The following is a 14,527-nucleotide window of genomic DNA, read 5'->3' on the forward strand; positions in this document are numbered from 1 at the left end:
TGTGGGGAGGGTTAGTGCAGGCATAGCCTGAAATATTTACTGACTCAAGATGTGAAATCCCCATGAGGAGATGAATTTAGCTCTTAGCTCAGGGTTTTCAGACCCAAAGCAGCTCACAATTTACATGTTCTGTAATCAGCTTCATTTAAGATGTCAGGCTGGAAATAGTAACTGGCAGTATTTGTATTCATTTAAATGGCTGTAAAAGTAGAACTGGAAGAAAATTGCATCATTAGATCAGTCTTGAAAACATTTATTTATTCTCTGGTAAGAAGCAAAAACTTGTGTTTCAGTTCAATACCAGAAAATCTGTAACCTGGCATGCAGAATGTGTTAGGGTACCTTCCACATGTGAGTTTAAGAAAGCAAAATGTTGCAGGTACAGGTTTCATGTTGCACTGTATAAATCCTGGGGAGCATTTGCCCAAATCCTACATCCAATTCCTCATCTGAAAAATTTTGGAAGTCCGTTCTGTTGCCTTTTCTTCACTTGGCATCAGGCTCTTCTCAGGCTGCCTGGATCTGAGAAGGAATTTTCCTCATAATAATTTACTTTGCTAACACTTGTATCTCTGTTTGTCTCTTATTTTCTTTCTTCCTTTCTCATTACAAAAACTATGTGTTTCCTTGGTTACAAGTTAATAGTTAATAGTCTTGTTTGGAAGAATAACTTCTGCTCCAGAAACAGTATTGCAGTGCAGACTATTAGATGAGGTTCACTCAAGGCAAAGCATTCACTGGGCTCTTATTTAAATGGACCTTCTAATTGGAATACTGACTGGCATTGCCAACTGCATTCTGTTCACCAGTATGAGCTGAATAACTGCTCAAGGGAAATAGTTGAAATGAGCTACCAGAGAGGAGGTATTAAAAACTTTAAGCTTGAGTGGAAGAATTCAGCCTTTTTCTTTGAAGAATGGTGATGAGGGTGGTAAGAACCAAATAGCAGCTGCCCTATTAGTTTGGCTGGATTTACAGCAGAAATTGTTGCTTGGAATATTTGTTATCCTCCATTCTTGATGCTGTTACTGCTTTAATCACATATTGGGCTTTTTTATTATTACTCTTGTATTTATATAATGGAGAATGATAGCAGCATTTCTTCACTAAGCCATTTATAGAGTAGTATAGAAGGACTTGATGAAGCAATTGGGCTTTTTCCCTAGAAAATCATTGAAGAAGGGGAGGAAAATGGTGCGGGAAATACAAGCAAGGTACCCATGAGCAGTGATGTGAGGGGGGAAAAAAAGTCATACACCTGTCTGGGGAGATGTCAGGAATTGATCAGGAAAAGAAAAGAGCTCCAGAAAACACAGATTAAATAATAATGATTCCCAGTGAGGGTGATGTGGGTGTATCAGCACTTTGCAGGCCGGGAAAGTCAGAACAGCAATTATACAAAGACAGAGGCGTTGAGAGAGAGGTATGTTTCTTTGAAATGTTCCAATGAGCATCACTAGTTTGAGTACAGTATTACAAGGAGGACAACTTTCTACTGCTAGAATGGGATGTGGGAGGGGGATCTGAAGGAACATCGTTTGTTTGGGAACATTCTGAGTAATATTTTCCACCTCAAACAGTACAGTTGAGACTCAATCTTGCATTAGCTTACGCCCGAGCATTGCTACTGGGGCCCCAAACTGCCACAAGGCACATCTGAAGGGAAAGTTAAACATCTTTTTATGGAAGCCAAATGTGGAGCAGTAAAACTTTTACTGCAACAGTGAAATACACAATAAAGTTGACAAAAACCTTTCCTGTTCCTATCCAAGCTCTGCTCTGGGCTGTGGGTTAGCTGATCAATGATCAGTATCTGGAATTTTGTCTACCTGACTGTATTTCAGATGCTTTGGTCATTTCTTTCTACTCATAATATCTCTAACTTACATGCAGAGAGTCTTTTCTGCATGGAGTTTATAATACAGAATTAATGGCAGTAGAAACAAATAACATTGCTTTCTTTGCGCTTCAAATGTGCTTTCCCTGTGTTAGGTATGTGCTGTAGGAAAATGGGGATGTTTGTAGTTTCTATTCACCATAGTCATTTGCATGCAAAGTCAGGCTGCTTGGTTCATCTGGTTTCCCAAAACATTATTTGGAATTGCTTTCCTTACAATCCAAGCAAATGGAATGAATCCCTTTTTTGTATTAAAATAGCCCAGTTCTTGTTGCCTTGTGTGCTCATTGAATGGTTTGCACACACTCATGTTCTTGAAAGAAAAGCCTAGGCATTCTGAAACACTTCATGGCAGTGAAACTGAGAGGGGAATTTTTCCTTGTCTTTCTATGGCAGTCTCAGTGGAAAGAGGCAGTAATTGATGCGAATGGCTTAAACTACTGGTTTATGGAAAGGCTATATTTAAAATAGGTGGTGACTTTTTAGATGAGTGTAAAACGTGAACAGATGCATTTGGATCATGATGGAAAGTGTCTGAGAATGGTTTTATGTACAGGAGAAAACATCTTTCTTGTTTGGGTTTAAATTGTATTCTCTTGTTTTACAGTGGCCCATCCTCAGGAGCCTCACCACCCCTCTGAAAAGCCCGTCATCCACTGCCATAAATGTGGGGAGCCATGTAAAGGGGAAGTACTTCGTGTTCAGGCCAGACACTTTCACATCAAATGCTTCACCTGCAAAGGTAGGACCTGGGTGTTCATCTAGTAGAAATGAATCTGTTTGTGCAAATATACCTCGAGCCATGTGATGACAGCTCACACTTCCTGCAAGCAGCCAATTGCAGGCTATTGTGGTTGCTCAGGATCTGAAGGATTTGTGGATGGGGAGGGTAAACAACAGGGAGTGAAGTGGCTGGATGGCACATGTACAAGCAGCAAGTGTTTTGGCACCACACAGAACAACTTTAATATGCAAACATCTATAATTAAATTGAATTGTAGAAGGCATTTGATTTTATGGGGGGGGGGGGAAGGGGGGAGCGGAAAGGAGGTTGCCATCACCATTTGAAGACTCAAAATAGCACATTCTGCTCTGAATACTTCTGTGTTCGTTCTTTTCCTTTTCTACTATTCATTGGGTACAAGCTACACAATAGATAATTATACCTGAAAGAAATGAAGAAAATAATTTCTTAGCTCTTTTTAATATAATTTTCAATTTTCTTTGCTTTGTGCAATTCTCTGCAGACAGTTTCACACATTTCCCAGATGGTGAATTAGGCCGCAATTAGACTCTGCTTTGGTGAAATTTCTTTCTGTTTATTTGGGAAGCGATGAAACAACTCTATACATCCAAGATGAAGTGCTTTATGGAGAGTCACAAAACACAGTGATAGGGCAAGGGGTAATGGCTTTAACCTGCCAGAGGGGAGATTTAGATTACACATTAGGCAGAATTTCTTCCCTGTGACGGTGCTGAGGTGCTGGCACAGGGTGCCCAGAGAAGCTGTGGCTGCCCCATCCCTGGCAGTGTTCAAGGCCAGGTTGGACACAGGGGCTTGGAGTAACCTGCTCTAGTGGAAGGGGTCCCTGCCCGTGGCAGGGGGTTGGAACTGGATGAGCTTTAAGGTCCCTTCCAACACAAACCAGTCTGGGGCTCTATGATAGAAAGAGAGGCCCTACGAGCCTCTCAGAAATCCAGTGTAAATAGGTGACTTGGTTTTAATGTTTTATTGTCTCCGTTTCCTGTTATTTCCATATATAAGGTGAAGGTATGTTTATATTGTGTAGTGTGATGGGGTTTAAAGGAAGATAGCATAAGTATAGTTGAGAAAATAGTGTCTTCTTGTGTTTGTTCTAAGTGCTTTTTTGAGGATTTGGATAAATCTGGGTTGGTTTTGTTCTTCAAATGCTAAATAGAAGCCAGTGCCTATCATTAGGGATAGTTATGATAATTGAGCTACTTTTAACTGAATTGATTGCTCAAACTAAGTACCTGAACTCAGAAAAAAACACCAAAAAAGACCCCCAATGGGTACTGACACCTGAGACAAACATGCAGGATGGTCACTGAGGAGACTGTACTGGGACAAGGGGGAACCTCAACCAACATGTTAAGAGGGTCACCTTCGGTGAGCAAGCAGTGCAGAGCACTGTTCCAAAAGGGAAAGGAGCAGGAGCTCTGCTGACACCATGACCCTTGGAAAGAGCTAAGCTGGAGCTGTTAAGCTGAGTGGCCCAAAAAATCTTCTTTGCTCACTTTTCTTGTAGTTGGGTTTTGCCTAAATTGAAGAAATGGTGGTGTGATTGCTCTCATGCATATTTATACATACTTGTGTGTGTATAACTATACATGTATAGATGTGTGCTCGCTTGCCCGGGACCTCCATTTTGCTGGGTCTTCAGTGTGTGGGGCTGGGTCTCCATTTTCTGGGTGGGCCTCTGCTCTCTGGGACTTCCCTCCCATGGCCTGGGATTCTCCGGGCTTCCCACTCCCCATGGGCTCATGGCTCTCTAGGACTGCACATCCATGGGGCCTTATCTTCTGAGCCTCCCCCCTTGCCTGCCTCCCCCTCTCCTGGTCTCCCATGCTTTTGGGGCTCCCTGACTCTCTGGGTCTCCCTTGTCCGTGGGCTGGGATTTCCTGGGACTCCCACTGTAATGGAGGCCTCCCTTTTTTTGGAGTCTTATTTGCCTGGGGACTCCACTTGTGAACCTCCCACTCTCTCTGGCCTCCATTGACTCTTGTTATCAGCCTCTGAGGGCTTTGAGTCTCAGCCCCCAGTTTTTGGGAGACCCTCAAACAATTTTGTGCAACCCTGCTCCTTACAAGCCTCTGCTATGTGAGCCTCCCACCTTTCTGTTGCCTTCCCCTATGCTTTCAGGTGTCCTGCTCTTTTTGGGCTCCTCTTCCCCCATTCCCAAATGGGTCTCTCACGCAAATGGCCATTGGTCTTCTGCTGTGTGAGCCTCTCACTGAGCTGTCCCCATTATGGGCTGCCATTCCCTGTGCTTCTCCCTTCCTTTTGGCTTGGGCCTCATAAGTTTATGGCCCTCCACTGTGTGACAGTGTGGCTTCTGCCTCTTTGTAGTATCTGCACATCCCAGTTTGAACTGAGGGCCAGTGAATCTTAGAGATTTTGCTCTTTCAGTGTGCCTTATTAATTGGGTTTGCCAGCAAGTGTCATCTTTTTTGTGTTTACTTGTATAAAAGGAAGGGGTTTTGTATGGGAGTTTGGTGCAAGTTCCCTGTTGAATCTTACACCTGAGCTGCAGAGCTTGTATATTCTTGTCTCATTGAAGTGAATGCAGTTTTTCTTTAAACCTTATAGTTAGTTACTTATATTGCATGTTGTCTGACCATATGGTTCATATAAGTGGGACACAGCTGTTCTAGTGGTTTGTTTCCTCTTATTCTAATGGGTTTTTAATTTGACATGACTGTGACTCTACAGGAGATGGAGTTAGACCCCCTCGATTTATACATTATACTGTTAGCTAGAGGGAGCAACTGATACTGGGACCAGAACATAGCAGCTGTATCTGCAGGTGGCTTGGTTGTCATTCTCCTTTCTGTGTACTAAAGTTTGCTCTTGAGACTTCAGCTCATACATCTACAGTGTGAAAGACATGAACAAGCTCATATTTGTCTGACTGTTGCCATACTTGCTGAAAATGCTTCAGATTTTACTCACAGACTTAGATGGTCTAGTGAAGAGGTGGAAAAGTCCCCATAAAGCTGTCACACGAGTTGTAAGTAACAGGGTTTCAGTGTGATCCTGTTCTTCCTTTGCTCTGTAGGAGATTCCTTTTCTTACTTCCTATTTTCATCCGTGCTCTCAGCTTTGTGGTTACATCATACTGCAAAGTGTATTTTATATGATCATGATCCTTCTTCCCTAGGTTATGTCAGAGGCACTCCATGACTGCTTGGCATGCACAGCAGTGGTAGTTAATGCACTGCAGGAACAGGGCGACTTAAGCTTCCATGCTGCATCAGCCAGCTCAGGACATGCTCGTGCGTCATGTAATGTGATCAGACAATCATCTTCCATCTCCATTTCCATCCATCTCTGGAATCTTTCTTGGAAGAGAATAACTGCCAAAGATGACAGTAAAACCTCCACACACTGACATGTTCCCATACCCTCATGATGAAATGCAACTTGTTGTTGCTCTCTGCCTGTTGAGAGCCATGTGTATACAGCAGGTTTGTCCTCTCTGTCTGGTAGGGCTGGCTGGGTCTATTTGTGGCTCCAGAGAAGAGCTGATAAAACAAAGAGCTGAAATTGGTGGGGCTTGTCCCTCAGAAGATGAGCTCCATCAGCCTCCTGATAGACAAAGAATCTCACGCAGTCAGCAGCTGACTTGGAGCTAGAGTTAACAAGGGAGTGATGGACAGGCAATGGATAAGAGACATTTAAGAGTGCAGCTCAGGAGTAACTGTTCAGAGCAGTTGTCTTTGTTTTAGGACTAAGTCACTTACCTTGCTAAGCACTTACACTGTTGTTGTATGTTACAAATTCAAGTTAATTGGATTCTATGTTACTTCCAATTGTAATAAATAAGCCATAATTTCTGTTTTACCAGGAGTACCCTACTATTACTATACCAAATGGTTAATGGCGACCAGGCAATGGAAGCAGAAGGCTGAGAGGAGGGAGGGTGAGATGAGGAGGTTGAAGGGAGAACACACTGAGCTGGAGAGCTCGTTATTTTACTTTTTGTCTTTAAAAAGCATTAACATTAACAAGAATTAATTAATAGCTTCTTAAAGAAGTAAGAAGTTTTTCCTCTAAGCATCAATGTACTGCAAAACTTTCCTGGAAAAACTAAGACTATTCACTGCAATGTCTGTTACATATATAAATGTGTGTGGGATCAAGCCTTAAATTACAATGTGCATCAGCAGAGATTTTAGTATCTCAAATTGTGATCTGATACAAATGATAATTTTCTATCATTGTCAGTTGATTACAGTTCATTTTACCCTCCTGCATGTAGTAGGAGAGGAAGTTTTGAGGCAAGCAAAATTGCTATAATAAGACTTTATTATTAAGCCTATGATTCATAGAATCACAGAATAGTTAGGGTTGGAAAGGACCTTAAGTTCCAACCCCCCTGCCATGAGCAGGGACACTTCACACTAAACCCTGTCACCCAAGGCTCTGTCCAGCCTGGCCTTGAACACTGCGAGGGATGGAGCATTCACAGCTTCCCTGGGCAACCCAGTGCCTCACCACCCTCACAGCAAAGAACTTCTTCCTTATATCCAATCTAAACTTCCCCTGTTTAAGTTTTAACCCATTACCCCTTGTCCTGTCACTACAGTCCCTAATGAAGAGTCCCTCCCCAGCATCCCTACAGCCCCCCTTCAGATACTGGAAGGCTGCTACGAGGTCTCCATGCAGCCTTCTCCAGCCTAAATTCATCTTAGGCTCCTATTCATCTTCTGGATGAGAGGGAAATGCTGGTTTCAATAGTCTATTGCTTAACAGAACAAGTTTTAAGCTTTTATAGTAACAGTGTAGAAGTTTACATAGCTTGATTTTGGTACATGTGGAGACCGATTGTGTTATCTTAAAAGGTAATGCACTATCTGTGGTAGGAGTATTTCACATAGTAGATAGTGTCCCTGTTCTTGATATTGAATATAAATTGGAAAACATGGTTAGCTTCCATGTGGCAGCCTAAACTAAAAAATTACCTCATGAATAAGCAATCTTGCTATGAGAATATGAATGGTTTCCTAATGTTCTGTAGTCCTCTCTATGCAGCATAAATGTCTGTGAAGTGATTAGGCTATGCCAGGTGGAAATGTTTCACTATGTATGAATGTTTTACATGCTATAGTGAGACCAGTTACCAAAAGTCAATTACCAGCTAATATTCTTGTTAACTGTAAGGCAAAGCCAAGTCTCGTCATGCAGGAAGCATTCCACAAACCCAGAGTATTCCATGGAGAAGAACCTTTCAAATTCTATGAAAACATTGCGATATATCAGCATAAAGCAATTTCCTAATCACGGAACAAATGTTCTAGTTTCCCTCTTTTGATTTAGATGTCTTTTGAGCTTATTTAGGGAAGCCTACATCAATATGTAGTTCCAGAATCCTGGAATGTTTAGGTATGGTATGTTTAGGTTTCAGGCCCAGGCTGTTTCTTTCATGTGATGACTTTTGCAAAGCGCATTGTCTGTAGTTCAACGAGCTTGACAGGGAAAGGGGAGGGCTCCTAAGTTTACATTTTGGGATGCTCTGTGATCTTTGACTTTGAACTGGGTTTTCCTCCCTTGAAGGGCTGGGAAGAAGTGAGGGTCATGTAAGCAGACACTGTATCAACAGGCTGGAATGTGTTTTAAATCATTAGTTCTTTGACCTTTGATCTGTCATCGGATTCCTTCAGAGGCAGCAGGAGGAGGCTGCAAACTGGCTGCTGGGTGGTTAGTGCTATTAATAGCTTGGTGTCAGTGGATGCAAAGTTTAAATGTGAGGACATGCCTGTACTAGATACCCAGCGCAGTGCTTGACAAGATCTCTGCATTTCCACAAATACTTGTGAAACAGACTCATCTGTGGACACGGTAACGTAACTGGTGGATAGAACGTGCTCCTTCCTGAGCATCAGGAAATTAGGAGGTCCCTTGAAGCTCCAAATCACTGAACCAAAGAGCTGCCTTTATCTAAAAGCTCTCCAGGCTTCTGATTCCCTTTTGATATGCTCTGGTTCTGCTTTCTGTTTATGAGCTCCCCTTTTCAGCTTGGTTATTGAAACAGCTTTGAACATTATTAAATCTTTTGTGTTTTCTTCTTTTTTTTTTTTTCCTAGAACCTGCATGTCTCTGCTTTTATTTAAAGAAAACAGAACTTCTAATCATTAAAATATAAACCACTGGAAAATAAGAGCCTGAAATGCTCTAACAGCAGAATACAAATAAAAAGGACAGCGGTTATACAATACCCTGGTTGGGATGGTCATGGATCTTGAAGCATTACATCCTTTAGCCACATTAGAAAGTCCAATGGAAGGGAATGAGTAAGAGTAAAATGAGATTTTAATGGTGAAAATGAAAGCAAATACTTGATGCTGAGGAGATTAGTACACAAATCAAGTGAAAAAGTGAAAAGGGGGGCATGCTGTTATCTTCATGCACAGGGAGACCTCCTGAGGAACAGGTTTGACCAGTTTCGAAAATCCAGGGGACAATGGTATTCTGCTGTTCCTGGGAAGCTAATAGAGGTTACATTTTCTCCTGTGACAGAAAATGGGGGTTCAGATGTGAATTCATGCATTCAGATAGCTTGAATTGAACAAGCCTCAGCTGCAACTACCATTTTCTGTATTTGCTTTCCTCATCTGCTGTGTCTTGATGCCTATTCTTTCTCTTGCAGTGATTTTTACTGCTGTTTCATGTCAGGTTCAAGTGGAGGCATGGGAAGTTTGGTGTAAGGCAGGCTGGTTTCCTCCTGTAACCCATGAGCAGCAAGGAGAGCTGTCTCATTAGTGGCCATAGCCTTTGGGTGCCAATAGTCTGTTCCAGAGGTGTGGTACATTTTAAGCTGTATCGAGCCCCTTGGCAGCAAAAGCTGCCAGTCCATCCTCCACACTTGTGGAAAACAGTCTCCATAAGAATTCCTGACTCCCTGTTGAAGAGGTACAGTGGATGAGGTGACTGGGGCCTTTGACAGCAGGGCCCAAACTATACCTCCAGTGCTGTCCTGCACCGTTCTCCCATCCTCTGCCCCTTTCCTGTGCTTCTACTTGTTTCCAATAGCAATGTCCCATTTAGGTCTTTTTTATTTTATTTTTTTCCCAAATATTTTTTTCCATTTCCATGTAAAACACCGAGTTGTAGTTTTTGCTTTAGATGTTGACAGGTAGAAGATCCCAACCAGTTTGCTTCCATTCTGAACTGGATCCTTGTTTTGTTCTTGGGGTTTTAGAACTAGTAATAGCTATTGGTTGTCACTGATCTTAGTTTACTTGGGTCTGAGGTCTCTTTCAGTGATCAAACACCTGTCAGGAAATAAAGTTAATTGCTCTCCTTGGCTGATGTTGTTGAATGCTGACAGATGCCATGTCAGATTCTAGCAATCTACTGGATCCCTTTGAAAGCAGAGGGCCAGCAGGATGCTTTACAGGCGCTTGATGAGCGGGACAAAGCATCCTAAATGGGAATCTGGCAAGTTGCTTGGGTTTGTTGTCAATGTATCCTTCCTTTGCCTGCACTGAGTTGTTTGTTCTATTCTTAAATCCTTGGTTTGTTAATTTACAATCTCTTCAGAGAGATCTCATCTAGATAGTTAGAACCAAGCTATTCCCGGCTAAACTTTGACATTTTTCCACCCACTTCATTTTCTTCAGGGTTCATTTCCCACAGACTCATAAATGACTTTGATCTCACCTAGCGCTTAGCTTAATGTGAAGGGTGTTTTAAATGGCTGAATGATTCTTGCTGTTATTTCCATCCTGGTGCACAAAGCATCGATAGCTCAGTTGGGAAGCTGTCACATTGCAACGTTAGATACAGCTGCTGTTTGCTTGATGTTGAGTTCAGGTATTAGCTGTTGTCTGTTAAATTGCTAGACAGACTGAAATATATGCATGTGAGGTGTGGGCAGGAAAGTTTCCCTGTGTAGTATTGTTTGTATCTCTAGTGTTAAGTGGAGAAAAACCAAAGAAAGCTAAAAGGCAGTGTCATGGCATTGATTAGGAAGCTGATTGATTTAAAACTCTGAGCTCATCCGACACTCAGTCATCACTAATGATTTCAGTTGAGTGAATGCCTGCATTATGTGCTTAGGGGGTTCTCTCAGGTACCCCACTGAGAATGACTTGTGCCATCATGACAGTGATGACGTTATTCACCATTATTCTGTGAATATTCAATGATCATGCAGGCAGGGTGTTGGAAATGGAGGGTCAAGGTTTTTCCAGGCAAAAGGAGAACGGTCTGGATGGAGGCTAGAGGATTCTTCTCACAGGGATCCCAGGCCAGTTCAGGAAAAGATGGCAGAAATGCGGTCTCTTCTTTTGCTCAGGGAGTAGTTTAGCTGCTAAACCTTTCTGCCAGCTGGTGACTAGGTAACATAGCAGGTTTTAACATCACCTGTATTTGTTCCATTTATATAAAGGTCTTTAGACTTCCCAGGGTTGTTTCTAAAGTCAATCTGAAATGAGGAGAGGTTCCAGAACCACTGGGAATGTTAGACGCAGTTCCAAATACCTTGGATCAGAACGCATCTCTCATCAATATATGGCAAAAAGAACCTCGAGTGGCAGGAGTGTGACAGTTATCAGGATCTCTGTGACAGCTTTTGCAAGGTGTATACAACTTCTTAATGGTGCCTTGTAGTCCTTCTGCAACAGCAGTGCTGCAGTGTGGCTTCTGAGGTTTGCCATTCTCACATAGTCTTCTGATCATACTTTGAAGTACATTCATTCTTGAAATGACTTCTGCCATTAAGTGTTGATAAGAGGAATAAAACAAAGGCAGAGACTTAGTTCATTTGGAATGTGGAAACTTTAAACTGTAATAAGAACATGGACCTTGCTTTCCTGAATACAGGATTTGTTAAACTCTCTCTTTTAGGCAAAAAAAAAAACAGCCCCACAGAAACAGGTTTTCCCTGTGTATTCGTTTAGATGTAGGTGATAAACTGAAACATTGCCAAATTCCTTTCTACCCTCAAACAAGAAATCCATTATGTCCTGAGAAATAAATGTTGTATGAATATTTCCCCACTTGAGAACCGCACCATTATTCTGCGAAGCTTAGAAAAACAAGAAAGAAAGAAAACCCCAACAGGAAATTGAATTTGCACCTTATTTAATGCATGGTGACAAAGCAGATCATTAGACTTTCCTGAATGAATAGCATTCACTTCTGCAAGCTGAGAGCCCATGCCCACAGGGTCTGCTTGTGTGGTTTTCTTTCTTTACTGTTGAAACAATTTTTTACTTTACATCAACATGGAGTTATTTTACTCAGGCCCTGGTTTTTCAACTCTCACTGACAATAACCCTATAGAAATCCTACATAATGCTCAGTAGGATCAAATCCTACTCCCATTCACTTTGAAAAAATCCGATCTCTTCATTTTCATCATCTCCGTTAAAGCTTGGAGGTGACTCTGCTTAAGAATGATCCTGGGCCCTTGGAGATCACAGGTAATTGGATTGCTCTTAAGGAGCTATGTTTTATTGTAATAGCCCACACTTGCCTACACAGACCCTGCACAGATCCTGTAGCTTTGAGAGCAGACAGCAGTGCTGATGGGTATCTCCAATCCTTTTGTGCTCAGGCTGCAAAATAGTAGCTCCTGATAGTAACTGAAGAGAGGAAAAAGCTGGCAGGTTGGTGAATTCTGTACAGTAGGAGGCAGAAGTGTATTCCAGCTTATTCTATCCACAGGAGAGGCAGGATCATGTGTTTGGAATGCGGAATGCTTTGATATACAGACTCTGTGAAAAGGCTGAGTTCCTCCAGGAGGTTTTGAAGATGAGGATTTTCTTTTTTTTCATTTAAAGAAAAATGCTGAGTGTTTTGTCTCTATGCTTTTGGTACCTCGGGGAATAGAAATACTCCCAGTACCAGGCAGGTACTGGTCACATACAGTGGGATTTCTTCCATTGTTTTGAACAAGAAGGGTCTTGTGAAATTGGTCTCCTGTAGACTATTTCCACGTGGTGGATGCTAACAGAATACCCCTTGTGTTTTGTCTTCTCAGACATGATTTGTGCATTGCTATTGGCTCCACAATGTAATTCTTTCAAAGTTCTTTCCCATCAGTATAGGAAAAAACCCAAAAGAACATAATTTGATGTTTCGTATTCATTGTCATTATTTTTTTATTGGTTTTTCTTTGATGACATGAGATTTGTATCACAGCAATTGCCTAGATCACACTATTAGGAATTATTGTATGTATGCAGCCATCTTAGCTGGTTTCAGTGCCTCTGCTGTTCGTGGCATGAGCAGTGTTGGGCAGATGGTCTTTCTTTTTAATGAAAACAGTCACAATTCATCCATCTTTCCCATGGTATTTCTGCAATGGTCATAAAGGCAGTATGTTTAAGCTTGAGGGGACTTATTGTCCGAACCATGACTTCTGTACAGTTGCAAAAAGGAGGGAAAGAAACAAGCTGTTTAAAAGAAGCTGTTTCAGTCCCTTCCTTTCTTGCACACCACATTGTACACCAAGTGTGGATACAGAGTTCCTCCTTTCTGATTTGATCTCTGACTCAAAGTAAAAGCAGCTGACTGGAACAGCGTTTTTCCAGCCATGGGTGTTAACAGTCTGGGTGACCCTTGTTTTGCCCATGTAGCTCAAAGCTGTGATTAGTGATAGGAGCACATGTACTAAATTGACTGCAAAAATCTCTTGTAATGTGGGTCTGCCAGGACTCATCTTTAATTCTTGCAGATTGGTGTGTGCTTCCTGCGGTGAGTAAGCCAGAGATGATGAATCTGCTGGTGGTTCACATCAGCACCAGTTCTGCTTGTGCCTGAAATCATGACTTCCCAGTATGAGGGAATTTAACTTGTTCTGAGTTATAGACAGGAAAAAAATGAGAGATTAAATGGAAAGGAAACTTCATGAAGGAAAGGGTAATGGAGGGAGCTTCTTGTTAATAACAGTAATTACTGGTTTTAAAAGACTTGCCAAATAATTTTATCGCCTGTTTTCGCTGCTAGGCTTGAATCCTTGTGGCCATGCAAAAGGGATAGAGCTTAATAATTATGAATGCATGAGTGCTTTCACTCAAAGTTTGTAGGGTTTTTCTGCAAGCAATGATCTGCCCAGACCTCTGTGATATGTTGAAGCTGGATTTCCAAAGGCTAGTACAGAGATTGCATTGAAAGTTACTTTTGATCATCCTACCTTATTAGCCCCATTACTAGGCAGGTGAAGAGGGTCCTAATGACTAAGTGGGATTTCAAAAGGTGACTCAGTAGTAGAACTGGGGACCACTGTAAAAAGAGGGCTTCTATCTGCCTCTTCTGAGGCAGATCCAGCAGCCTGCTGAGCACCTTCAGCTTGAAGCTGAAATATATACAGACCTGGACATTAAAGCTGCCAGCTAAATTACAACTGTTATTTAAATAATCACGTAGAATTACAAATACTCCATGGCTCTTTATGAAATTTAGCAGCTTCTGAAGCATTTAGTACTGACCACCCCGTGACATACTCCAGTTCATACCCTGTAACCACAGGATTTAACAGTTCAAATACCGATGTAACTCTTAGACATTCTCAGTGACTCCATGCAATCAGTGGAATTCTCAATTAGTCTATAATTTAATTGTAAGGAATCCACCCAAGTTAGCTTAATAAAACAAACCTATTGTAAATAGGCTTAGGCTTCACCTCTGTACCTCCAGATGTGGAAGATGACTGGGTGGTCCCCAACTCAGGAAGAGTATAAGGTGATGTGGTGTAGAGGTTACAGTAGTTTCTGTCTAATGGCAACATGATATTGTACATGATGTGTTTGAAAATAATACTTTAAACAAAGTGGAGAACAGTAGAAGAAAACAGGAATGAAAGAGGGTTTTTTCTGGAGGTGTACCTGAAAAACAGCTTGGAGCATTTTGCAGCGTTATAATAGAACCTTAACAATAGT

At 41.7% G+C, this 14,527-nt stretch overlaps 1 protein-coding gene across 11 annotated transcripts in view; it reads left to right on the top strand.

Moving 5' to 3' along the window:
• The window catches only part of ABLIM1 (actin binding LIM protein 1), a 191,962-nt gene that overhangs the window by 87,264 nt on the left and 90,171 nt on the right, over positions 1-14,527 (top strand). For all 11 annotated transcript variants that reach the window (XM_061458691.1, XM_061458689.1, XM_061458687.1 and 8 more), the window contains exon 2: positions 2,505-2,639. In XM_061458691.1, coding sequence (XP_061314675.1) covers positions 2,505-2,639 — 135 coding nt within the window. The remainder of the gene's footprint in view (positions 1-2,504; positions 2,640-14,527) is intronic.

This window comes from Pezoporus flaviventris, unplaced genomic scaffold (genome assembly GCF_033815535.1).
Source record: "Pezoporus flaviventris isolate CSIRO_AGI_PZ_B2104156 unplaced genomic scaffold, CSIRO_AGI_Pfla_v1 ptg000029l, whole genome shotgun sequence".
In the NCBI taxonomy this organism is placed as follows: domain Eukaryota; kingdom Metazoa; phylum Chordata; class Aves; order Psittaciformes; family Psittacidae; genus Pezoporus; species Pezoporus flaviventris.